The sequence below is a fragment of the Scyliorhinus torazame genome, chromosome 1 (assembly GCF_047496885.1).
Source record: "Scyliorhinus torazame isolate Kashiwa2021f chromosome 1, sScyTor2.1, whole genome shotgun sequence".
NCBI classification, from domain to species: Eukaryota; Metazoa; Chordata; class Chondrichthyes; order Carcharhiniformes; family Scyliorhinidae; genus Scyliorhinus; species Scyliorhinus torazame.
Window position 1 is genome coordinate 19,416,370 of NC_092707.1, and position 27,500 is coordinate 19,443,869.

A 27,500-nucleotide genomic window follows, 5' to 3' on the forward strand; every position below is an offset into this window, starting at 1 on the left:
ATGTGGAACTCACTCCCACAGGGAGTGGGGAGAATGTGGAACTCGCTCCCACAGGGAGTGGGGAGAATGTGGAACTCGCTCCCGCAGAGAAGTGGGGAGAATGGGGAACTGGCTCTCACAGGGAGTGGGGAGAATGTGGAACTCGCTCCAACAAGGAGTGTGGGGAATGTGGGACTCGCTCCCGCAGAGAGTGGGGGGAATGTGGAACCCGCTCCCGCAGACAGTGGGGAGAATGTGGAACTCGCTCCCACAGGGAGTGGGGGGATGGTGGAACTCGCTCCCGCAGAGAGTGGGGAGAATGGGGAACTGGCTCTCACAGGGAGTGGGGAGAATGTGGAACTCGCTCCAACAAGGAGTGGGGGGAATGTGGGACTCGCTCCCACGGGGAGTAGGGAGAATGTGGAACTCACTCCCATAGGGAATGGGGAGAATGTGGAACTCGCTCCCACAGGGAGTGGGGAGGATGTGGGACTCGCTCCCACGGGGAGTAGGGAGAATGTGGAACTCGCTCCCACAGGGAGTGGGGAGAATGTGGGACTCGCTCCCGCAGAGAGTGGGGGGAATGTGGAACCCGCTCCCGCAGACAGTGGGGAGAATGTGGAACTCGCTCCCGCAGAGAGTGGGGAGAATGTGGAACTGGCTCTCACAGGGGAGTGGGGAGAATGTGGAACTCGCTCCAACATGGAGTGGGGGGAATGTGGGACTCGCTCCCACGGGGAGTAGGGAGAATGTGGAACTCGCTCCCATAGGGAATGGGGAGAATGTGGAACTCGCTCCCCACAGGGAGTGGCGGAGGATGTGGGACTCGCTCCCACGGGGAGTAGGGAGAATGTGGAACTCGCTCCCACAGGGAGTGGGGAGAATGTGGAACTCGCTCCCGTAGAGAGTGGGGAGAATGTGGAACTCACTCCCACAGGGAGTGGGGAGAATGTGGAACTCGCTCCCACAGGGAGTGGGGAGAATGTGGAACTCGCTCCCACAGGGGGTGGGGAGAATGTGGAACTCACTCCCACAGGGAGTGGGGAGAATGTGGAACTCACTCCTACAGGGAGTGGGGAGAATGTGGAACTCGCTCCCACTGGGAGTGGGGAGAATGTGGAACTCATTCCCACAGGGAGTGGGGAGAATGTGGAACCCGCTCCCACAGGGAGTGGGGAGAATGTGGAACTCGCTCCCACAGGGAGTGGGGAGAATGTGGAACTCGCTCCCGTAGAGAGTGGGGAGAATGTGGAACCCGCTCCCGCAGAGAGTGGGGAGAATGTGGAACTCACTCCCACAGGGAGTGGGGAGAATGTGGAACTCACTCCTACAGGGAGTGGGGAGAATGTGGGACTCATTCCCACAGGAGTGGGGAGAATGTGGAACTCACTCCCACGGGGGAGTGGGGAGAATGTGGAACTCGCTCCCGTAGAGAGTGGGGAGAATGTGGAACTCACTCCCACAGGGAGTGGGGAGAATGTGGAACTCGCTCCCACAGGGAGTGGGGAGAATGTGGAACTCACTCCTACAGGGAGTGGGGAGAATGTGGGACTCATTCCCACAGGGAGTGGGGAGAATGTGGAACCCGCTCCCACAGGGAGTGGGAGAATGTGGAACTCGCTCCCACTGGGAGTGGGAGAATGTGGAACCCGCTCCCACAGGGAGTGGGGAGAATGTGGAACTCGCTCCCACAGGAGTGGGGACGAATGTGGAACTCACTCCTACAGGGAGTGGGGAGAATGTGGAACTCGCTCCACAGGGAGTGTAGGGAATGTGGGACTCGCTCCCGCAGAGAGTGGGGGGAATGTGGAACCCGCTCCCACAGGGAGTGGGGGGAGTGTGGAACTCATTCCCACAGAGAGTGGGGAGAATGTGGAACTCGCTCCCACAGGGAGTGGGGAGAATGTGGAACTCGCTCCCACAGGGAGTGGGGAGAATGTGGAACTCGCTCCCACAGGGAGTGGGGAGAATGTGGAACTCGCTCTCCCGCAGAGAGTGGGGAGAATGTGGAACTCGCTCCCACAGGGAGTGGGGAGAATGTGGAACTCGCTCCCGCAGAGAGTGGGGGGAATGTGGAACTCGCTCCCACAGGGAGTGTAGGGAATGTGGGACTCGCTCCCGCAGAGAGTGGGGGGAATGTGGAACTCGCTCCCACAGGGAGTGGGGGGATTGTGGAACTCGCTCCCGCAGAGAGTGGGGAGAATGGGGAACTCACTCCCACAGGGAGTGGGGAGAATGTGGAACTCGCTCCCACAGGGAGTGGGGAGAATGTGGAACTCGCTCCAACATGGAGTGGGGGGAATGTGGGACTCGCTCCCACGGGGAGTAGGGAGAATGTGGAACTCGCTCCCATAGGGAATGGGGGAGAATGTGGAACTCGCTCCCACAGGGAGTGGGGAGGATGTGGGACTCGCTCCCACGGGAGTAGGGAGAATGTGGGAACTGGCTCTCACAGGGAGTGGGGAGAATGTGGAACTCGCTCCAACAAGGAGTGTGGGGAATGTGGGACTCGCTCCCGCAGAGAGTGGGGGGAATGTGGAACCCGCTCCCGCAGACAGTGGGAGAATGTGGAACTCGCTCCCACAGGGAGTGGGGGGATGGTGGAACTCGCTCCCGCAGAGAGTGGGGAGAATGGGGAACTGGCTCTCACAGGGAGTGGGGAGAATGTGGAACTCGCTCCAACAAGGAGTGGGGGGAATGTGGGACTCGCTCCCACGGGGAGTAGGGAGAATGTGGAACTCACTCCCATAGGGAATGGGGAGAATGTGGAACTCGCTCCCACAGGGAGTGGGGAGGATGTGGGGACTCGCTCCCACGGGGAGTAGGGAGAATGTGGAACTCGCTCCCACAGGAGTGGGGAGAATGTGGGACTCGCTCCCGCAGAGAGTGGGGGGAATGTGGAACCCGCTCCCGCAGACAGTGGGGAGAATGTGGAACTCGCTCCCGCAGAGAGTGGGGAGAATGTGGAACTGGCTCTCACAGGGAGTGGGGAGAATGTGGAACTCGCTCCAACATGGAGTGGGGGGAATGTGGGACTCGCTCCCACGGGGAGTAGGGAGAATGTGGAACTCGCTCCCATAGGGAATGGGGAGAATGTGGAACTCGCTCCCACAGGGAGTGGGGAGGATGTGGGACTCGCTCCCACGGGGGAGTAGGGAGAATGTGGAACTCGCTCCCACAGGGAGTGGGGAGAATGTGGAACTCGCTCCCGTAGAGAGTGGGGAGAATGTGGAACTCACTCCCACAGGGAGTGGGGAGAATGTGGAACTCGCTCCACAGGGAGTGGGGAGAATGTGGAACTCGCTCCCACAGGGGGTGGGGAGAATGTGGAACTCACTCCCACAGGGAGTGGGGAGAATGTGGAACTCACTCCTACAGGGAGTGGGGAGAATGTGGAACTCGCTCCCACTGGGAGTGGGGAGAATGTGGAACTCATTCCCACAGGGAGTGGGGAGAATGTGGAACCCGCTCCCACAGGGAGTGGGGAGAATGTGGAACTCGCTCCCACAGGGAGTGGGGAGAATGTGGAACTCGCTCCCGTAGAGAGTGGGGAGAATGTGGAACCCGCTCCCGCAGAGAGTGGGGAGAATGTGGAACTCACTCCCACAGGGAGTGGGGAGAATGTGGAACTCACTCCTACAGGGAGTGGGGAGAATGTGGGACTCATTCCCACAGGGAGTGGGGAGCATGTGGAACTCACTCCCACGGGGAGTGGGGAGAATGTGGAACTCGCTCCCGTAGAGAGTGGGGAGAATGTGGAACTCACTCCCACAGGGAGTGGGGAGAATGTGGAACTCGCTCCCACAGGGAGTGGGGAGAATGTGGAACTCACTCCTACAGGGAGTGGGGAGAATGTGGGACTCATTCCCACAGGGAGTGGGGAGAATGTGGAACCCGCTCCCACAGGGAGTGGGGAGAATGTGGAACTCGCTCCCACTGGGAGTGGGGAGAATGTGGAACCCGCTCCCACAGGGAGTGGGGAGAATGTGGAACTCGCTCCCACAGGGAGTGGGGAGAATGTGGAACTCACTCCTACAGGGAGTGGGGAGAATGTGGAACTCGCTCCCACAGGGAGTGTAGGGAATGTGGGACTCGCTCCCGCAGAGAGTGGGGGGAATGTGGAACCCGCTCCCACAGGGAGTGGGGGGAGTGTGGAACTCATTCCCACAGAGAGTGGGGGAGAATGTGGAACTCGCTCCCACAGGGAGTGGGGAGAATGTGGAACTCGCTCCCACAGGGAGTGGGGAGAATGTGGAACTCGCTCCCACAGGGAGTGGGGAGAATGTGGAACTCGCTCCCGCAGAGAGTGGGGAGAATGTGGAACTCGCTCCCACAGGGAGTGGGGAGAATGTGGAACTCGCTCCCGCAGAGAGTGGGGGGAATGTGGAACTCGCTCCCACAGGGAGTGTAGGGAATGTGGGACTCGCTCCCGCAGAGAGTGGGGGGAATGTGGAACTCGCTCCCACAGGGAGTGGGGGGATTGTGGAACTCGCTCCCGCAGAGAGTGGGGAGAATGGGGAACTCACTCCCACAGGGAGTGGGGAGAATGTGGAACTCGCTCCCACAGGGAGTGGGGAGAATGTGGAACTCGCTCCAACATGGAGTGGGGGGAATGTGGGACTCGCTCCCACGGGGAGTAGGGAGAATGTGGAACTCGCTCCCATAGGGAATGGGGAGAATGCTGGAACTCGCTCCCACAGGGAGTGGGGAGGATGTGGGACTCGCTCCCACGGGAGTAGGGAGAATGTGGAACTCGCTCCCACAGGGAGTGGGGAGAATGTGGAACTCGCTCCCGTAGAGAGTGGGGAGAATGTGGAACCTCGCTCCCACAGGAGTGGGGAGAATGTGGAACTCGCTCCTACAGGGAGTGTGGGGAGAATGTGGAACTCGCTCCCACTGGGAGTGGGGGGAGTGTGGGACTCGCTCCCGCAGAGAGTGGGGAGAATGTGGAACTCGCTCCCACAGGGAGTGGGGAGAATGTGGAACTCGCTCCCACAGGGAGTGGGGAGAATATGGGACTCGCTTCCACAGGGAGTGGGGGGAATGTGGGACTCACTCCCACAGGGAGAGGGGAGAATGTGGAACTTGCTCCCGTAGGGAGAATGTAGAATTCGCTCCGTAGGGAGTGGGGAGAATGTGGAACCCGCTCCCACAGGGAGAATATGGGACTCGCTCCCACAGGGAGTGGGGGAATGTGGGACTCACTCCCACAGGGAGTGGGGAGAATGTGGAACTCGCTCCCGCAGAGAGTGGGTGAGAATGTGGAACTCGCTCCCGCAGAGAGTGGGGAGAATGTGGAACTCGCTCCCGCAGAGAGTGGGGAGAATGTGGAACTCGCTCCCGCAGAGAGTGGGGGGAATGTGGGACTCGCTCCCGCAGAGAGTGGGGAGAATGTGGAACTCGCTCCCACAGGGAGTGGGGAGAATGTGGAACTCGCTCCCACAGGGAGTGGGGGGAATGTGGGACTCGCGCCCACAGGGAGTGGGGAGAATGTGGGACTCGCTCCCACAGGGAGTGGGGAGAATATGGGACTCGCTCCCACAGGGAGTGGGGGGAATGTGGGACTCACTCCCACAGGGAGTGGGGAGAATGTGGGACTCGCTCCCACAGGGAGTGGGGAGAATATGGGACTCGCTTCCACAGAGAGTGGGGAGAATGTGGAACTCGCTCCCACAGGGAGTGGGGAGAATGTGGAACTCGCTCCCACAGGGAGTGAGGAGAATGTGGGACTGGCTCCCACAGAGAGTGGGGAGAATGTGGAACTCGCTCCCACAGGGAGTGGGGAGAATGTGGGGACTCGCTCCCACAGGGAGTGGGGAGAATATGGGACTCGCTCCCACAGGGAGTGGGGGAATGTGGGACTCACTCCCACAGGGAGTGGAGAGAATGTGGGACTCGCTCCCACAGGGAGTGGGGAGAATATGGGACTCGCTTCCACAGAGAGTGGGGGGAATGTGGGACTCGCTCCCACAGGGAGAGGGGAGAATGTGGAACTTGCTCCCGTAGGGAGAATGTAGAATTCGCTCCCACAGGGAGTGTGGGGAATGTGGGACTCGTTCCCGCAGAGAGTGGGGGAATGTGGAACCCACTCCCGCAGAGAGTGGGGAGAATGTGGAACTCGCTCCCACAGGGAGTGGGGAGAATGTGGAACTCACTCCCACAGGGAGTGGGGAGAATGTGGAACTCGCTCCGCAGAGAGTGGGGAGAATGTGGAACTCACTCCCACAGGGAGTGTGGGGAATGTGGAACTCGCTCCCGTAGGGAGTGGGGAGAATGTGGAACTCGCTCCCGCAGAGAGTGGGGAGAATGTGGAACTCGCTCCCGCAGAGAGTGGGGAGAATGTGGAACTCGCTCCCACAGGGAGTGTGGGGAATGTGGAACTCGCTCCCACAGGGAGTGGGGAGAATGTGGAACCCGCTCCCGCAGGGAGTGGGGAGAATGTGGAACTCATTCCCACAGGGAGTGGGGAGAATGTGGAACTCACTCCCACAGGGAGTGGGGGAGAATGTGGAACTCGCTCCCACAGGGAGTGGGAGAATGTGGAACTCGCTCCCACAGAGAGTGGGAGAATGTGGAACTCGCTCCCGCAGAGAGTGGGGAGAATGTGGAACTCGCTCCGCAGAGAGTGGGGAGAATGTGGAACTCACTCCCACAGGGAGTGTGGGGAATGTGGAACTCGCTCCCACAGGGAGTGGGGAGAATGTGGAACCCGCTCCCGCAGGGAGTGGGGAGAATGTGGAACTCATTCCCACAGGGAGTGGGGAGAATGTGGGACTCACTCCCACAGGGAGTGGGGAGAATGTGGAACTCATTTCCCACAGGGAGTGGGGAGAATGTGGAACTCGCTCCTACAGGGAGTGGGGAGAATGTGGAACTCATTCCCACAGGGAGTGGGAGAATGTGGAACTCGCTCCCACAGGGAGTGGGGAGAATGTGGGACTCGCTCCCGCAGAGAGTGGGGAGAATGTGGAACTCGCTCCCACAGGGAGTGGTGGGGAATGTGGAACTCGCTCCCACAGGGAGTGGGGAGAATGTGGAACTCATTCCCACAGGGAGTGGTGGGGAATGTGGGACTCGCTCCGCAGAGAGTGGGGAGAATGTGGAACTCGCCCCCACAGGGAGTGGTGGGGAATGTGGGACTCGCTCCCACAGGTTGAGTGGGGAGAATGTGGAACTCGCTCCCACAGGGAGTGGGGAGAATGTGGAACTCATTCCCACAGGGAGTGGGGAGACATGTGGGACCCACTCCCGCAGAGAGTGGGGAGAATGTGGAACTCACTCCCACAGGGAGTGGGGAGAATGTGGAACTCGCTCCTACAGGGAGTGGGGGAGAATGTGGAACTCACTCCCACAGGGAGGTGGGGAGAATGTGGAACTCACTCCCACAGGGAGTGGGGAGAATGTGGAACTCGCTCCTACAGGGAGTGGGGAGAATGTGGAACTCATTCCCACAGGGAGTGGGGAGAATGTGGAACTCGCTCCCACAGGGAGTGGGGAGAATGTGGAACTCGCTCCCACAGGGAGTGGGGAGAATGTGGGACTCGCTCCCGCAGAGAGTGGGGAGAATGTGGAACTCGCTCCCACAGAGAGTGGGGAGAATGTGGAACTCACTCCCACAGGAGTGGGGAGAATGTGGAACTCGCTCCCGCAGAGAGTGGGGAGAACGTGGAACTCGCTCCCGCAGAGAGTGGGGAGAGTGTGGAACTCGCTCCCACAGGGAGTGTGGGGAATGTGGGACTCGCTCCCGCAGAGAGTGGGGGAATGTGGAACCCGCTCCCGCAGACAGTGGGGAGAATGTGGAACTCGCTCCCACAGGGAGTGGGGAGAATGTGGAACTCGCTCCCGCAGAGAGTGGGGAGAATGTGGAACTCGCTCCCACAGGGAGTGTGGGGAATGTGGGACTCGCTCCCGCAGAGAGTGGGGGGAATGTGGAACTCGCTCCCGTAGAGAGTGGGGAGAATGTGGAACTCGCTCCCACAGGGAGTGTGGGGAATGTGGGACTCGCTCCCGCAGAGAGTGGGGGGAATGTGGAACTCGCTCCGTAGAGAGTGGGGAGAATGTGGAACTCGCTCCCACAGGGAGTGGGGAGAATGTGGAACTCGCTCCCGCAGAGAGTGGGGAGAATGTGGAACTCGCTCCCGTAGAGAGTGGGGAGAATGTGGAACTCGCTCCCACAGGGAGTGTGGGGAATGTGGAACTCGCTCCCGCAGAGAGTGGGGGGAATGTGGAACCCGCTCCCGCAGAGAGTGGGGAGGATGTGGGACTCGCTCCCACAGGGAGTAGGGAGAATGTGGAACTCGCTCCCACAGGGAGTGGGGAGAAATGTGGGACTCGCTCCCGCAGAGAGTGGGGAGAATGTGGAACTCGCTCCCACAGGGAGTGGGGAGAATGTGGAACTCACTCCCACAGGGAGTGGGGAGAATGTGGAACTCGCTCCCACAGGGAGTGGGGGAGAATGTGGAACTCGCTCCCACAGGGAGTGGGGAGAATGTGGAACCCGCTCCCGCAGGGAGTGGGGGAGAATGTGGAACTCGCTCCCACAGGGAGTGGGGAGGATGTGGAACTCGCTCCCACAGGGAGTGGGGAGAATATGGGACTCGCTCCCACAGGGAGTGGGGAGAATGTGGAACTCACTCCCACAGGGAGTGGGGAGAATGTGGAACCCGCTCCCGCAGGGAGTGGGGAGAATGTGGAACTCGCTCCCACAGGGAGTGTAGGGAATGTGGGACTCGCTCCCCAGGAGTGGGGAGAATGTGAACACGCTCCGTAGAGAGTGGGGAGAATGTGGAAACTCGCTCCCACAGGGAGTGGGGAGAATGTGGAACTCGCTCCCACAGGGAGTGGGGAGAATGTGGAACTCGCTCCCACAGAGAGTGGGGGGAATGTGGAACCCACTCCCGCAGAGAGTGGGGAGAATGTGGAACTCGCTCCCACAGGGAGTGGGGAGAATGTGGAACTCGCTCCCACAGGGAAGTGGGGAGAATGTGGAACTCGCTCCCACAGGGAGTGGGGAGAATGTGGAACTCGCTCCCGCAGAGAGTGGGGAGAATGTGGTGAACTCACTCCCACAGGGAGTGTGGGGAATGTGGAACTCGCTCCCGTAGGGAGTGGGGAGAATGTGGAACTCGCTCCCGCAGAGAGTGGGGAGAATGTGGAACTCGCTCCCGCAGAGAGTGGGGAGAACGTGGAACTCGCTCCCGCAGAGAGTGGGGAGAATGTGGAACTCGCTCCCACAGGGAGTGGGGAGAATGTGGAACTCGCTCCCACAGGGAGTGTGGGAATGTGGAACTCGCTCCCACAGGGAGTGGGGAGAATGTGGAACCCGCTCCCGCAGGGAGTGGGGAGAATGTGGAACTCATTCCCACAGGGAGTGGGGAGAATGTGGAACTCACTCCCACAGGGAGTGGGGAGAATGTGGAACTCGCTCCACAGGGAACGTGGGGAGAATGTGGAACTCACTCCCACAGGGAGTGGGGAGAATGTGGAACTCGCTCCCGCAGAGAGTGGGGAGAATGTGGAACTCGCTCCCGCAGAGAGTGGGGAGAATGTGGAACCCGCTCCGCAGGGAGTGGGGAGAATGTGGAACTCATTCCCACAGGGAGTGGGGAGAATGTGGGACTCACTCCCACAGGGAAGTGGGGAGAATGTGCGACTCACTCCCACAGGGAGTGGGGAGAATGTGGAACTCATTCCCACAGGGAGTGGGGAGAATGTGGAACTCGCTCCTACAGGGAGTGGGGAGAATGTGGAACTCGCTCCCGCAGAGAGTGGGGAGAATGTGGAACTCGCTCCCACAGGGAGTGGGGAGAGTGTGGAACTCATTCCCACAGGGAGTGGGGAGAATGTGGAACTCACTCCCACAGGGAGTGGGGAGAATGTGGAACTCGCTCCCACAGGGAGTGGGGAGAATGTGGGACTCGCTCCCGCAGAGAGTGGGGAGAATGTGAACTCGCTCCACAGGGAGTGGGGAGAATGTGGAACTCGCTCCCACAGGAGTGGGGAGAATGTGGAACTCGCTCCCATAGGGAGTGGGGAGAATGTGGAACTCGCTCCCGCAGAGAGTGGGGAGAATGTGGAACTCGCTCCCACAGGGAGTGGGGAGAATGTGGAACTCGCTCCCGCAGAGAGTGGGGAGAACGTGGAACTCGCTCCCGCAGAGAGTGGGGAGAGTGTGGAACTCGCTCCCACAGGGAGTGTGGGGAATGTGGGACTCGCTCCCGCAGAGAGTGGGGGGAATGTGGAACCCGCTCCCGCAGACAGTGGGGAGAATGTGGAACTCGCTCCCACAGGGAGTGGGAGAATGTGGAACTCGCTCCCGCAGAGAGTGGGGAGAATGTGGAACTCGCTCCCACAGGGAGTGTGGGGAATGTGGGACTCGCTCCCGCAGAGAGTGGGGGGAATGTGGAACCCGCTCCCGCAGAGAGTGGGGAGAATGTGGAACTCGCTCCCGCAGAGAGTGGGGAGAATGTGGAACTCGCTCCACAGGGAGTGTGGGGAATGTGGAACTCGCTCCCGCAGAGAGTGGGGGGAATGTGGAACCCGCTCCCGCAGAGAGTGGGGGAGGATCGTGGGGTACTCGCTCCCACAGGGAGTAGGGAGAATGTGGAACTCGCTCCCACAGGGAGTGGGGAGAATGTGGGACTCGCTCCCGCAGAGAGTGGGGAGAATGTGGAACTCGCTCCCACAGGGAGTGGGGAGAATGTGGAACTCACTCCCACAGGGAGTGGGGAGAATGTGGAACTCGCTCCCACAGGGAGTGGGGGAGAATGTGGAACTCACTCCCACAGGGAGTGGGGAGAATGTGGAACTCGCTCCCACAGGAGTGGGGAGAATGTGGAACTCACTCCCACAGGGAGTGGGGAGAATGTGGAACCCGCTCCCGCAGGGAGTGGGGAGAATGTGGAACTCGCTCCCACAGGGAGTGTAGGGAATGTGGGACTCGCTCCCGCAGAGAGTGGGGGGAATGTGGAACCCGCTCCCGCAGAGAGTGTGGGGAATGTGGAACTCGCTCCCCGCAGGGAGTGGGGAGAATGTGGAACTCGCTCCCACAGGGAGTGGGGAGAATGTGGAACTCGCTCCCACAGGGAGTGGGGGGATTGTGGAACTCGCTCCCACAGAGAGTGGGGAGAATGTGGAACTCGCTCCCACAGGGAGTGGGGAGAATGTGGAACTCACTCCCACAGGGAGTGGGGGGGAATGTGGAACTCGCTCCCACAGGGAGTGGGGGAGAATGTGGGACTTGCTCCCGCAGAGAGTGAGGAGAACGTGGAACACGCTCCCGTAGAGAGTGGGGAGAATGTGGGAACTCGCTCCCACAGGGAGTGGGGAGAATGTGGAACTCGCTCCCACAGGGAGTGGGGGAGAATGTGGAACTCGCTCCAACAGGGAGTGGGGGGAATGTGGAACCCGCTCCCACAGGGAGTGGGGAGAATGTGGAACTCGCTCCACAGGGAGTGGGGAGAATGTGGAACTCGCTCCCACAGGGAGTGGGGGAGAATGTGGAACTCGCTCCAACAGGGAGTGGGGAGAATGTGGAACTCGCTCCCACAGGGAGTGGGGAGAATGTGGAACTCGCTCCCACAGGAGTGGGGAGAATGTGGAACTCGCTCCCACAGGGAGTGGGGAGAATGTGGAACTCGCTCCCACAGAGAGTGGGAGAATGTGGAACTCGCTCCCACAGGGAGTGGGGAGAATGTGGAACCCGCTCCCGCAGGGAGTGGGGAGAATGTGGAACTCGCTCCCGTAGAGAGTGGGGAGAATGTGGAACTCGCTCCCACAGGGAGTGGGGAGAATGTGGAACTCGCTCCCACAGGGAGTGGGGAGAATGTGGAACCCGCTCCCGCAGGGAGTGGGGAGAATGTGGAACTCGCTCCACAGGGAGTGTAGGGAATGTGGGACTCGCTCCCGCAGAGAGTGAGGAGAATGTGGAACTCGCTCCAACAGGGAGTGGGGAGAATGTGGAACTCGCTCCCACAGGGAGTGGGGGGAATGTGGAACTCGCTCCCGCAGAGAGTGGGGAGAATGTGGAACTCGCTCCACAGGGAGTGTGGGGAATGTGGAACTCGCTCCCACAGGAGTGGGGAGAATGTGGAACCCACTCCGCAGAGAGTGGGGAGGAATGTGGAACTCGCTCCACAGGGAGTGTGGGGAATGTGGAACTCGCTCCCACAGGGAGTGTAGGGAATGTGGGACTCGCTCCCGCAGAGAGTGGGGAGAATGTGGAACTCGCTCCCGCAGAGAGTGGGGAGAATGTGGAACTCGCTCCCACAGGAGTGTAGGGAATGTGGAACTCGCTCCCACAGGGAGTGTAGGGGAATGTGGGACTCGCTCCCGCAGAGAGTGGGGAGAATGTGGAACTCACTCCCACAGGGAGTGGGGAGAATGTGGAACTCGCTCCCGCAGAGAGTGGGGAGAATGTGGGACTCGCTCCAACATGGAGTGGGGGGAATGTGGGACTCGCTCCCACAGGGAGTGGGGAGAATGTGGGACTCGCTCCCACGGGGAGTGGGGGAGAATGTGGGACTCGCTCCCACGGGGAGTAGGGAGAATGTGGAACTCGCTCCATAGGGAATGGGGAGAATGTGGAACTCGCTCCCACAGGGAGTGGGGGAGAATGTGGGACTCGCTCCCACAGAGAGTGGGGGGAGAATGTGGGACTCGCTCCCACAGGGAGTGGGGGAGAATGTGGACTCGCTCCCACGGGAGTAGGGAGAATGTGGGACTCGCTCCCACGGGGAGTAGGGAGAATGTGGAACTCGCTCCCACAGGGAGTGGGGAGAATGTGGAACTCGCTCCCGTAGAGAGTGGGGGGAATGTGGAACCCGCTCCCGCAGACAGTGGGGAGAATGGGGAACTGGCTCTCACAGGGAGTGGGGAGAATGTGGAACTCGCTCCCACAGGGAGTGGGGAGAATGTGGAACTCGCTCCCGCAGAGAGTGGGGAGAATGTGGAACTCGCTCCCACAGGGAGTGGGGATGAATGTGGGACTCGCTCCCACAGGGAGTGGGGAGAATGTGGAACTCGCTCCCACAGGGAGTGGGGAGAATATGGGACTCGCTCCCACAGGGAGTGGGGAGAATGTGGAAACTCATTCCCACAGGGAGTGGGGAGAATGTGGAACTCGCTCCCACAGGGAGTGGGGAGAATGTGGAACTCATTCCCACAGGGAGTGGGGAGAATGTGGAACTCGCTCCCACAGAGAGTGGGGAGAACGTGGAACCCGCTCCCGTAGAGAGTGGGGAGAATGTGGAACTCGCTCCCACTGGGAGTGGGGAGAATGTGGAACTCGCTCCCACAGGGAGTGGGGAGAATGTGGAACTCGCTCCCACTGGGAGTGGGGGGAATGTGGGACTCACTCCCACAGGGAGTGGGGAGAATGTGGAACTCATTCCCACAGGGAGTGGGGAGAATGTGGAACCCGCTCCCACAGGGAGAATATGGGACTCGCTCCCACAGGGAGTGGGGAGAATGTGGAACTCGCTCTCACAGGGAGTGGGGAGAATGTGGAACTCGCTCCCACGGGGAGTGGGGAGAATGTGGAACTCGCTCTCACAGGGAGTGGGGAGAATGTGGAACTCGCTCCCACAGGGAGTGGGGAGAATGTGGAACTCACTCCCACAGGGAGTGGGGAGAATGTGGAACTCGCTCTCACAGGGAGTGGGGAGAATGTGGAACTCGCTCCCACAGGGAGTGGGGAGAATGTGGAACTCGCTCTCACAGGGAGTGGGGAGAATGTGGAACTCATTCCCACAGGGAGTGGGGAGAATGTGGAACCCGCTCCCACAGGGAGAATATGGGACTCGCTCCCACAGGGAGTGGGGAGAATGTGGAACTCGCTCTCACAGGGAGTGGGGAGAATGTGGAACTCGCTCCCACAGGGAGTGGGGAGAATGTGGAACTCATTCCCACAGGGAGTGGGGAGAATGTGGAACCCGCTCCCACAGGGAGAATATGGGACTCGCTCCCACAGGGAGTGGGGAGAATGTGGAACTCGCTCCCACAGGGAGTGGGGAGAATGTGGAACTCGCTCCCACAGGGAGTGGGGAGAATGTGGAACTCGCTCTCACAGGGAGTGGGGAGAATGTGGAACTCGCTCCCACAGGGAGTGGGGGGAATGTGGGACTCACTCCCACAGGGAGAGGGGAGAATGTGGAACTTGCTCCCGTAGGGAGAATGTATAATTCGCTCCCACAGGGAGTGTGGGGAATGTAGAACACACTCCAATAGGGTGTGGGGAAAATGTGGAATTCGCTTCCATAGGGAGAATATGGGACTTGCTCCCACAGGGAGTGGGGGGAATGTGGGACTCGCTCCCACAGGGAGTGGGGGGAATGTGGGACTCACTCCCACAGGGAGAGGGGAGAATGTGGAACTCGTTCCCACAGCGAGTGGGGAGAATGTGGAACTCGCTCCCATAGGGAGTGGGGGAATGTGGAACTCGTTCCCACAGCGAGTGGGGAGAATGTGGAACTCGCTACCGTAGGGAGAATGTGGAGTTCGCTCCCACAGGGATTGGGGGGAATGTGGAACACGCTCCCGTAGGGAGAATGTGGAACTCACTCCCACAGGGAGTGGGGAGAATGTGGAACTCGCTCCCACAGGGAGTGGGGAGAATGTGGAACTCGCTCCCACAGGAAGTGGGGACAATGTGGAACTCGCTCCCCAGGGAGTGGGGAGAATGTGGAACTCGCTCCCACAGGGAGTGGGGAGAATGTGGAACTCGCTCCCGTAGGGAGTGGGGGGAATGTGGAACTCACTCCCACAGGGAGTGGTGGGGAATGTGGAACTCGCTCCCACAGGGAGTAGGGGGAATGTGGAACTGCCTCCCACAGGGAGTGGGGGCAATGTGGAATTTACACCCACAGGGAGTGCTTGAAATGAACAACATTGATGCATTGAAAGGGAATCTAAGTAAGTAGATGAGGGAGAGTGAATTGACAGATACACTGATGGAGTTACATAGAAACATAACAAATAGGAGCAGGAGGAGGCCATTCGGCCCTTCGAGCCCGCTCCGTCATTCATTATGATCGTGGCTGATCATCATGTTCAATACCCTGATCCCGCCTTCCCCCCATAATCCCTGGATCCCTTTAGCCCCAAGAGCTGTATCTAATTCCTTCTTGAAATTACACAACGTTATGGCCTCAACTACATTCTGTAAATTTCTCCTCACCTCAGTCCTAAACTGTTTACCCCTCATCCTCAAACTATGACCTCTAGTTCTGGATTCCCCCAACATCGGGAAAATTCTTTCTGAATCTACCCTGTCTAATGCAGTTAGAATTTTGTAAGTTTCTATGAGATCCCCTCTCACTCTTCTAAACTCCAATGAATATAATCCTAACCAACTTAGTCTCTCCTCATATGACAGTCCCGCCATCCCAGGAATCAGCCTGGTAAACCTTCGCTGCACTCCCTCCATAGCGAGAGCATCCTTCCTCAGGAAAGGATAGCAAAATTGCTCACAATACTCCAGGTGTGGCCTCACCAATGCCCTGTACAATTGTAGTAAAACATCCCTATTCCGATGCTCAAATCCTCTCGCTATGAAGGCCAACATACCATTTGCCTTCTTTACTGCCTGCTGTACCTGCCCGCTTACTTTCAGCGACTGATGCTTGAGGACACCAAACTCTCGCTGAGTATCCGCCTCTCTCAATTTACACCCATTCAAATAATAATCTGCCTTCCTATTTTTGCTACTGAAGTGGAGAACCTCACATTTATCCACATTATACTGCATCTGCCATCCATGTGCCCACTCACTCAGCCTGTCCAATTCCCGCTGAAGCATCTCTGCATCCTCCTCACAGCTCACCCTCCCACCCAACTTTGTATCATCTGCAAATTTGGAGATAATTAATTTAGTTCCCTCGTCCAAATCATTAATATATAATGTGTACAGTTGGGGTTCTAGCACAGGTCCCCGCGGTACCCCACTAGTCGCTGCCTGCCAATCAGAAAAAGACTAATTTATTCCAACTTTTTGCTTCCTGTCTACGAACATCGCAAGTCACTATTCGTAATCTCAAGTGCTTTAAATTTACATATTAATCTGCTCTGTGAGACCTTGTTAAAAGCCTTCTGAAAGTCTAAATAAACCACATCCACCGGTTCTCCCTGGTCAACCCCACATTTTCAAAGAATTCTAGTAGATTTGTCAATCATGATTTCCCTTTTGTAAATCCACGCTGACTTTACCTGATTACCACCACTGCTTTCCAAATGCTGTGCTATGAAATCCTTGATAATGCACTCCAGCAACTTCCCTACTACCGACGTTAGGCTCACTGGTCTATAGTTCCCTGTCTTCTCTCGTCCTCCCTTTAGGAATAGTGGGGTTATAATCACTACCTTCCAATCTGTAGGAACCATTCCAGAGTCCAAAGAATTTTGGAAAATGACCACCAATGCATCTATTTAAAAATTCTTTTCAAAATTTAGAGTACCCAATTAATTTTTTTCCAATTAAGGGGTCATTTAGCGTGGCCAATCCACCTACCCTGCATATCTTTGGGTTGTGGGGGTGAAACCCACGCAGACACGGGGAGAATGTGCAAACTCCACACGGACAGTGACCCAGAGCCGGGATCGAACCTGGGACCTCGGCGCCGTGAGGCAGCAGTGCTAACCACTGCGCCACCGTGCTGCCCTGCATCTATTATTTTTACTACATCTTCCTTAAGTACTCTGGGATGAAGATTATCAGGTCCTGGAGATTTATCTGCCTTCAATCCCATTAATTTCCCCCAAACCATGGACACGATTCTCCGACCCCCACTGGGTTCGGAGAATCGCCGGGGGCCGGCGTGAATCCTGCCCCCGCCGTGTCCTGAATTCTCTGCCACCGGAGATTCGGTGGGGGTGGGAATCGCACCACGCCGGTCGGCGGGCCCACCCCTGGCGATTCTCCGGTCCGCGATGGGCCGAAGTCCTGCCGCTGTCAACCCACGCCAGTCGGCGTGGATTGAACCGCCTTTCGAACGGCGGGACAAGGCGGCGCGGGTGGGTTCCGGGGTCCTGGGGTGAGGGGGGGTGGGAGGCGATCTGGCCCAGGGGGGTGCCCCCACGGTGGCCTGGCCCGCAATCGGAGCCCACTGATCGGCAGGCGGACCTGTGTCGTGGGGGCACTCTTTTCGTTCCGCCTTCGCCATGGTCCCAGGTTCGATCCCGGCTCTGGGTCACTGTCCGTGTGGAGTTTGCACATTCTCCCCGTGTCTGCGTGGGTCTCACCCCCACAACCCCCACAACCCAAAGATGTGCACGCTAGGTGGATTGGCCACGCTAAATTGCCCCTTAATTGGAAAAAAATGAATTGGGTACTCTAAATTTATAAATAAATGAAGACCATGCAGACACCACCACCAAAACGGCTGAAAAAATTCCTTTCATTCTTGATGGAGTCTATTTTGAACTGTATATTTTCAAAGTGCGTTGATTGGGCTAAACGATGACCGAATCTGAGGCGGGCTCTTAACAGGGCGTGTCCTTTGTTTACTTCCAGGTCAAGTTCATCCATGATCAGTGCTCTCCAAAACCCAAATACCGAGGGTTCTTCCACGGCGTCCGCGAGATAGTCCGTCAGCAAGGTGAGTGCCTCAAAAGGACGGGGTCCTCTGTGCCCCCCGACCCCTGCAAGCAAACGAGGAGTTTGGTTATTCACTCACAGCAAGGCCAGAGGTTATTGTATCAAACAGAGCGTGCTGGATTGACCTAGTCGGTCCGCCAGCATCTGTGGAGAGAGAAACGAGAGGTAGTGTTTCGAGTCCATGTGACTCCTCTCCAGAACATCGCTGAGCTCTCCAGCACCACATTATCTTGCTTTAATCCCAGTATTCATTATCCCTTCCCAATTGCCCTCCAGAAAGTGGTGTTTGTAGTGATCTGCATATATACAAGGGGTCAATGTAGATGCAATACAACTGAGCAAGCACTAGAGGGAGCACGGGAGAGGTATAAATAGAGACAGACAGGAAGTTAAAGGACACTTCACAGGAACGGCAGCTGGGAGGAGGACACAGACAGGCAGCACAGATGTAACAGAGTTTAAGCGCTGGAGAGAGAACAAACTCAAAATAAAGCATCTACTTCAACTGTAAGACTACGAGCTTTATTCAGACTCAAGGAACAACACATGGTACCAGGGGTGGGGTTCCAACAAATGTCATCGAATTAGCGAAGTCTTCCCACGTCGAATGTCCGGCAGGAGTTTCCTTGCCATTTTGGTCTTTCTCTGTCTGCAGCTTTGTAATGTTATAGCAAGTGTTCTGAAGTCTCCTGGTACCATGTGTTGTTCCTTGTGTCTGAATAAAGATCGTAGTCTTACAGTTGAAGACTACGAGCTTTATTCAGACACAAGGAACGACAGTGCTCAGTTGTTTTTATGCGCTCGACTGTGGCTTGCTCGGCCATTTCAGAGGGGCAGTTAATAGTCAGCCACATTGCTGAGGGTCTGGAGTCACATGTAGGCCAGACCAGGTAAGGGTGGCAGATTTCCTTCTCTAAAGGACATTAGTGAACCCACTCAGGTGGGTTTTTAACTTTAGAACAGTAGTTTCATCCTCACTCAGTTTAGCATTACATTCTGGATTTTTAAAACTAATTCAATTTATGATTCTCAGGTACTTTGGAGGGATTCAAGCTCGTGTCTCTGGGTTACTCGTCCCTGTCTCTGGGTTACTAGTCCCTGTCTCTGGGTTACTAGTCCCTGTCTCTGGGTTACTAGTCCCTGTCTCTGGGTTATTAGTCCGTGTCTCTGGGTTACTAGTCCGTGTCTCTGGGTTACTAGTCCGTGTCTCTGGGTTACCCGTCCCTGTCTCTGGGTTACTAGTCCCTGTCTCTGGGTTACTAGTCCCTGTCTCTGGGTTATTAGTCCGTGTCACTGGGTTACTAGTCCGTGTCTCTGGGTTACTATTCCCTGTCTCTGAGTTATTGTCCGTGTCTCTGGGTTACTACTCCGGGTTATTAGTCCGTGTCACTGGGTTACTAGTCCGTGTCTCTGGGTTACTAGTCCGTGTCTCTGGGTTACTAGTCCCTGTCTCTGGTTTATTAGTCCATGTCTCTGGGTTACTCGTTCCTGTCTCTGGGTTACTAGTCTGTGTCTCTGGGTTACTAGTCTGTGTCTCTGGGTTATTAGTCCGTGTCTCTGGGTTACTAGTCCGTGTCTCTGGGTTACTAGTCCCTGTCTCTGGGTTATTAGTCCGTGTCACTGGGTTACTAGTCCGTGTCTCTGGGTTACTATTCCCTGTCTCTGAGTTATTGTCCGTGTCTCTGGGTTACTACTCCGGGTTATTAGTCCGTGTCACTGGGTTACTAGTCCGTGTCTCTGGGTTACTAGTCCGTGTCTCTGGGTTACTAGTCCCTGTCTCTGGTTTATTAGTCCATGTCTCTGGGTTACTCGTTCCTGTCTCTGGGTTACTAGTCTGTGTCTCTGGGTTACTAGTCTGTGTCTCTGGGTTATTAGTCCGTGTCTCTGGGTTACTAGTCCGTGTCTCTGGGTTACTAGTCCCTGTCTCTGGGTTATTAGTCCGTGTCACTGGGTTACTAGTCCGTGTCTCTGGGTTACTATTCCCTGTCTCTGAGTTATTGTCCGTGTCTCTGGGTTACTACTCCGGGTTATTAGTCCGTGTCACTGGGTTACTAGTCCGTGTCTCTGGGTTACTAGTCCGTGTCTCTGGGTTACTAGTCCCTGTCTCTGGTTTATTAGTCCGTGTCTCTGGGTTACTCGTTCCTGTCTCTGAGTTACTAGTCTGTGTCTCTGGGTTACTAGTCTGTGTCTCTGGGTTATTAGTCCGTGTCACTGGGTTACTAGTCCGTGTCTCTAGGTTACTAGTCCGTGTCTCTGGGTTACTAGTCCGTGTCTCTGGGTTACTAGTCCCTGTCTCTGGGTTACTAGTCCGTGTCTCTGGGTCACTCGTCCCTGTCTCTGGGTCACTAGTCCGTGTCTCTGGGTTACTAGTCCGTGTCTCTGGGTTACTACTCCGGGTCTCTGTGTTATTAGTCCGTGTCACTGGGTTACTAGTCCGTGTCTCTGGGTTACTAGTCCGTGTCTCTGGGTTACTAGTCTATGTCTCTGGGTTACTAGTCCGTGTCTCTGGGTTACTAGTCCCTGTCTCTGGGTTACTACTCCGGGTCTCTGGGTTACTAGTCCGTGTCTCTGGGTTACTACTCCGGGTTATTAGTCCGTGTCCCTGGGTTACTAGTCCGTGTCTCTGGGTTACTAGTCCGTGTCTCTGGGTTACTACTCCGGGTTATTAGTCCGTGTCTCTGGGTTACTAGTCCGTGTCTCTGGGTTACTAGTCCGTGTCTCTGGGTTACTAGTCCCTGTCTCTGGTTTATTAGTCCGTGTCTCTGGGTTACTCGTCCCTGTCTCTGGGTTACTCGTCCCTGTCTCTGGGTTACTAGTCTGTGTCTCTGGGTTACTAGTCCGGGTCTCTGGGTTACTAGTCCGTGTCTCTGGGTTACTAGTCCCTGTCTCTGGGTTACTACTCCGGGTCTCTGGGTTACTAGTCCGTGTCTCTGGGTTACTACTCCGGGTTATTAGTCCGTGTCACTGGGTTACTAGTCCGTGTCTCTGGGTTACTAGTCCGTGTCTCTGGGTTACTAGTCCCTGTCTCTGGTTTATTAGTCCGTGTCTCTGGGTTACTCGTCCCTGTCTCTGGGTTACTAGTCTGTGTGTCTGGGTTACTAGTCTGTGTCTCTGGGTTACTAGTCTCTGTCTCTGGGTTACTACTCCGGGTCTCTGGGTTATTAGTCTGTGTCTCTGGTTTATTAGTCTGTGTTACTAGTCCGTGTCTCTGGGTTACTAGTCCCTGTCTCTGGGTTACTAGTCCGTGTCTCTGGGTTACTCGTCCCTGTCTTTGGGTTACTAGTCCCTGTCTCTGGGTTACTAGTCCCTCTCTCTGGGTTACTACTCCGGAAGAGGCATGAGGTCCTGCAGCAGGAGTTCAGGGAGCTAGGCAGAAAGTTAAAAGACAGGACCTCGAGGGTTGTAATCTCGGGATTACTCCCTGTGCCACGTGCCAGTGAGGCTAGAAATAGGAAGATAGAGCAGACAAACACGTGGCTAAACAGCTGGTGTAGGAGGGAGGGTTTCGGTTATCTGGACCACTGGGAGCTCTTCCGGGGCAGGTGTGACCTGTATAAGATGGACGGGTTGCATCTAAACCGGAGAGGCATAAATATCCTGGCCGCGAGATTTGCTAGTGTCACACGGGAGGGTTTAAACTAGTATGGCAGGGGGGTGGGCACGGGAGCAATAGGTCAGAAGGTGAGAGCGTTGAGGGAGAACTAGGGAATATGGACAGTGTGGCTCTGAGGCAGAGCAGACGGGGAGAAGTTGCTGAACACAGCGGGTCTGGTGGCCTGAAGTGCATATGTTTTAATGCAAGGAGCATTACGGGTAAGGCAGATGAACTTAGAGCTTGGATTAGTACTTGGAACTATGATGTTGTTGCCATTACAGAGACCTGGTTGAGGGAAGGGCAGGATTGGCAGCTAAACGTTCCAGGATTTAGATGTTTCAGGCGGGATAGAGGGGGATGTAAAAGGGGAGGCGGAGTTGCGCTACTTGTTCAGGAGAGTATCACAGCTATACAGCGAGAGGACACCTCAGAGGGCAGTGAGGCTATATGGGTAGAGATCAGGAATAAGAAGGGTGCAGTCACAATGTTGGGGGTATACTACAGGCCTCCCAACAGCCAGCGGGAGATAGAGGAGCAGATAGGTAGACAGATTTTGGAAAAGAGTAAAAACAACAGGGTTGTGGTGATGGGAGACTTCAACTTCCCCAATATTGACTGGGACTCACTTAGTGCCAGGGGCTTAGACGGGGCAGAGTTTGTAAGGAGCATCCAGGAGGGCTTCTTAAAACAATATGTAAACAGTCCAACTAGGGAAGGGGCGGTACTGGACCTGGTATTGGGGAATGAGCCCGGCCAGGTGGTAGATGTTTCAGTAGGGGAGCATTTCGGTAACAGTGACCACAATTCAGTAAGTTTTAAAGTACTGGTGGACAAGGATAAGAGTGGTCCGAGGATGAATGTGCTAAATTGGGGGAAGGCTAATTATAACAATATTAGGCGGGACCTGAAGAACATAGATTGGGGGCGGATGTTTGAGGGCAAATCAACATCTGACATGTGGGAGGCTTTCAAGTGTCAGTTGAAAGGAATACAGGACAGGCATGTTCCTGTGAGGAAGAAAGATAAATACGGCAATTTTCAGGAACCTTGGATGACGAATGATATTGTAGGCCTCGTCAAAAAGAAAAAGGAGGCATTTGTCAGGGCTAAAAGGCTGGGAACAGACGAAGCCTGTGTGGCATATAAGGAAAGTAGGAAGGAACTTAAGCAAGGAGTCAGGAGGGCTAGAAGGGGTCATGAAAAGTCATTGGCAAATAGGGTTAAGGAAAATCCCAAGGCTTTTTACACTTACATAAAAAGCAAGAGGGTAGCCAGGGAAAGGGTTGGCCCACTGAAGGATAGGCAAGGGAATCTATGTGTGGAGCCAGAGGAAATGGGCGAGGTACTAAATGAATACTTTGCATCAGTATTCACCAAAGAGAAGGAATTGGTAGATGTTGAGTCTGGAGAAGGGGGTGTAGATAGCCTGGGTCACATTGTGATCCAAAAAGACGAGGTGTTGGGTGTCTTAAAAAATATTAAGGTAGATAAGTCCCCAGGGCCGGATGGGATCTACCCCAGAATACTGAAGGAGGCTGGAGAGGAAATTGCTGAGGCCTTGACAGAAATCTTTGGATCCTCGCTGTCTTCAGGGGATGTCCCGGAGGACTGGAGAATAGCCAATGTTGTTCCTCTGTTTAAGAAGGGTGGCAGGGATAATCCCGGGAACTACAGGCCGGTGAGCCTTACTTCAGTGGTAGGGAAATTACTGGAGAGAATTCTTCGAGACAGGATCTACTCCCATTTGGAAGCAAATGGACATATTAGTGAGAGGCAGCACGGTTTTGTGAAGGGGAGGTCGTGTCTCACTAACTTGATCGAGTTTTTCGAGGAGGTCACTAAGATGATTGATGCAGGTAGGGCAGTAGATGTTGTCTATATGGACTTCAGTAAGGCCTTTGACAAGGTCCCTCATGGTAGACTAGTACAAAAGGTGAAGTCACACGGGATCAGGGGTGAACTGGCAAGGTGGATACAGAACTGGCTAGGCCATAGAAGGCAGAGGGTAGCAATGGAGGGATGCTTTTCTAATTGGAGGGCTGTGACCAGTGGTGTTCCACAGGGATCAGTGCTGGGACCTTTGCTCTTTGTAGTATATATAAATGATTTGGAGGAAAATGTAACTGGTCTGATTAGTAAGTTTGCAGACGACACAAAGGTTGGTGGAATTGCGGATAGCGATGAGGACTGTCTGAGGATACAGCAGGATTTAGATTGTCTGGAGACTTGGGCGGAGAGATGGCAGATGGAGTTTAACCTGGACAAATGTGAGGTAATGCATTTTGGAAGGGCTAATGCAGGTAGGGAATATACAGTGAATGGTAGAACCCTCAGGAGTATTGAAAGTCAAAGAGATCTAGGAGTACAGGTCCACAGATCACTGAAAGGGGCTACACAGGTGGAGAAGGTAGTCAAGAAGGCATACGGCATGCTTGCCTTCATTGGCCGGGGCATTGAGTATAAGAATTGGCAAGTCATGTTGCAGCTGTATAGAACCTTAGTTAGGCCACACTTGGAGTATAGTGTTCAATTCTGGTCGCCACACTACCAGAAGGATGTGGAGGCTTTAGAGAGGGTGCAGAAGAGATTTACCAGAATGTTGCCTGGTATGGAGGGCATAAGCTATGAGGAGCGATTGAATAAACTCGGTTTGTTCTCACTGGAACGAAGGAGGTTGAGGGGCGACCTGATAGAGGTATACAAAATTATGAGGGGCATAGACAGAGTGGATAGTCAGAGGCTTTTCCCCAGGGTAGAGGGGTCAATTACTAGGGGGCATAGGTTTAAGGTGAGAGGGGCAAAGTTTAGAGTAGATGTACGAGGCAAGTTTTTTACGCAGAGGGTAGTGGGTGCCTGGAACTCACTACCGGAGGAGGTAGTGGAGGCAGGGACGATAGGGACATTTAAGGGGCATCTTGACAAATATATGAATAGGATGGGAATAGAAGGATACGGACCCAGGAAGTGTAGAAGATTGTAGTTTAGTCGGGCAGTATGGTCGGCACGGGCTTGGAGGGCCGAAGGGCCTGTTCCTGTGCTGTACATTTCTTTGTTCTTTGTTCTTTGTTCTTTGTTACTAGTCCGTGTCTCAGGGTTACTCGTCCCTGTCTCTGGGTTACTCGTCCCTGTCTCTGGGTTACTCGTCCCTGTCTCTGGGATACTAGTCTGTGTCTCTGGGTTACTAGTCCCTGTCTCTGGGTTACTCGTCCCTGTCTCTGGGTTACTCGTCCCTGTCTCTGGGATACTAGTCTGTGTCTCTGGGTTACTAGTCCGGGTCACTGGGTTACTAGTCCGTGTCACTGGGTTACTAGTCCGGGTCTCTGGGTTACTACTCCGTGTCTCTGGGTTACTAGTCCGTGTCTCTGGGTTACTAGTCCGTGTCTCTGGGTTATTAGTCTGTGTCTCTGGGTTATTAGTCTGTGTCTCTGGGTTACTAGTCCGTGTCTCTGGTTTATTAGTCCGTGTCTCTGGGTTACTACTCCGGGTCTCTGGGTTATTATTCCGTGTCTCTGGTTTATTAGTCCGTGTCACTGGGTTACTAGTCCGTGTCTCTGGGTTATTAGTCCGTGTCTCTGGGTCATTAGTCCCTGTCTCTGGGTTACTAGTCCGTGTCCCTGGGTTATTAGTCCCTGTCTCTGGGTTATTAGTCCCTGTCTCTGGTTTGTTAGTCCCTGTCTCTGGGTTACTGGTCCGTGTCACTGTGTTACTAGTCCGTGTCACTGTGTTACTAGTCCGTGTCTCTGGGTTACTAGTCCGTGTCTCTGGGTTATTAGTCCCTGTCTCTGGGTTACTAGTCCGTGTCTCTGGGTTACTAGTCCGTGTCTCTGGGTTACTAGTCTATGTCTCTGGGTTACTAGTTTGTGTCTCTGGGTTATTAGTCCGTGTCTCTGCGTTACTAGTCCGTGTCTCTGGGTTATTAGTCCGTGTCTCTGGGTGACCAGGGGGCGGCGTGGGATGGGGGAGGGGGGGGGGCACGTTGGGGGGAGGGGGGGGCGCGTTGGGGGGAGGGGGGGTAAATTCCAGCCCTTTGTACCATTCGGAGTTTCAGCAAAGGGCAAGCTGCTCCCTCTGGTGGTGAATAGAACAATGACGGTTATTCTGCTCGGTTTTCCGAGATGCCTGTGAGTGAAGTTTGATCCCACTGCAGCTCACTCTGCTGGTTCCAGCCTCTTACTCCAGGGGGGGGGAGGGGGGGGGGTGCGGCCTGATCTCGGCTGCGACAGGGAAACATCGTTCCTTAACTGGACCATTCCTGTCTCTCTTGCAGAAAGTTCCAGAATGGTTTCATTTAGCACAGTGCTGGTTTAGCTCAGTGGGCTAGACGGCTGGTTTGTGATGCAGGACAAGGCCAATTGTTCAATTCCCGTACCAGCTGAGAATTCCGCATTGCCCCTCTGTGTACCTGAACAGACGCCGGAGTGTGGCAACGAGGGGCTTTTGACAGTAACTTCATCTTTGGATCCTCGCTGTCTTCAGGGGATGTCCCGGAGGACTGGAGAATAGCCAATGTTGTTCCTCTGTTTAAGAAGGGTAGCAAGGATAATCCCGGGAACTACAGGCCGGTGAGCCTTACTTCAGTGGTAGGGAAATTACTGGAGAGAATTCTTCGAGACAGGATCTACTCCCATTTGGAAGCAAATGGACGTATTAGTGAGAGGCAGCACGGTTTTGTGAAGGGGAGGTCGTGTCTCACTAACTTGATAGAGTTTTTCGAGGAGGTCACTAAGATGATTGATGCAGGTAGGGCAGTAGATGTTGTCTATATGGACTTCAGTAAGGCCTTTGACAAGGTCCCTCATGGTAGACTAGTACAAAAGGTGAAGTCACAAGGGATCAGGGGTGAACTGGCAAGGTGGATACAGAACTGGCTAGGCCATAGAAGGCAGAGGGTAGCAATGGAGGGATGCTTTTCTAATTGGAGGGCTGTGACCAGTGGTGTTCCACAGGGATCAGTGCTGGGACCTTTGCTCTTTGTAGTATATATAAATGATTTGGAGGAAAATGTAACTGGTCTGATTAGTAAGTTTGCAGACGACACAAAGGTTGGTGGAATTGCGGATAGCGATGAGGACTGTCTGAGGATACAGCAGGATTTAGATTGTCTGGAGACTTGGGCGGAGAGATGGCAGATGGAGTTTAATCCGGACAAATGTGAGGTAATGCATTTTGGAAGGGCTAATGCAGGTAGGGAATATACAGTGAATGGTAGAACCCTCAAGAGTATTGAAAGTCAAAGAGATCTAGGAGTACAGGTCCACAGGTCATTGAAAGGGGCAACACAGGTGGAGAAGGTAGTCAAGAAGGCATACGGCATGCTTGCCTTCATTGGCCGGGGCATTGAGTATAAGAATTGGCAAGTCATGTTGCAGCTGTATAGAACCTTAGTTAGGCCACACTTGGAGTATAGTGTTCAATTCTGGTCGCCACACTACCAGAAGGATGTGGAGGCTTTAGAGAGGGTGCAGAAGAGATTTACCAGAATGTTGCCTGGTATGGAGGGCATAAGCTATGAGGAGCGATTGAATAAACTCGGTTTGTTCTCACTGGAACGAAGGAGGTTGAGGGGCGACCTGATAGAGGTATACAAAATTATGAGGGGCATAGACAGAGTGGATAGTCAGAGGCTTTTCCCCAGGGTAGAGGGGTCAATTACTAGGGGGCATAGGTTTAAGGTGAGAGGGGCAAAGTTTAGAGTAGATGTACGAGGCAAGTTTTTTACGCAGAGGGTAGTGGGTGCCTGGAACTCACTACCGGAGGAGGTAGTGGAAGCAGGGACGATAGGGACATTTAAGGGGCATCTTGACAAATATATGAATAGGATGGGAATAGAAGGATACGGACCCAGGAAGTGTAGAAGATTGTAGTTTAGTCGGGCAGTATGGTCGGCACGGGCTTGGAGGGCCGAAGGGCCTGTTCCTGTGCTGTATATTTCTTTGTTCTTTGTTGTTCTTGTTTGCAGTGTTAATGTAAGCCTGCTTGTGACAGTATAGGTTATTTATTTATTTTATTTGCAAAGACGTTTGAGCGGTTAATTCCACCCGGATGTTAAAATAGTTTTCTACCTCTGGGTGTGGGGGGGGGGACGTTTTGAGAATGAGAGGTGAGCTTGAGGTAAAAAATACATTTAACAGAGCCAGCGGCAAGTTAGGGTTTAATTTGCCCCCGGCGTCAGTCTGTAATCCGGCTTGCTTGCAGCACTGCGAGGTTTCTGCTGCTCTGGGTGGAGTTCCCCAGCCCTTCTCACCGCTGGGATCTTGCCGACCCGCTCAAGGAGAGCCCTTGGTGACGGCGCCCCGGCGGCGGGACACGACAGGCGAGCCACGCAAAATTCCATAG

The 27,500-nt window shown here is 55.1% G+C and overlaps 1 protein-coding gene across 1 annotated transcript in view; it reads left to right on the forward strand.

The window, feature by feature from the left end:
- Positions 1–27,500, forward strand: part of LOC140430856 (tricarboxylate transport protein, mitochondrial-like) — a 181,945-nt gene that overhangs the window by 120,804 nt on the left and 33,641 nt on the right. Inside the window, exon 6 of the mRNA XM_072466029.1 lies at positions 17,486–17,570. Coding sequence (XP_072322130.1) covers positions 17,486–17,570 — 85 coding nt within the window. The remainder of the gene's footprint in view (positions 1–17,485; positions 17,571–27,500) is intronic.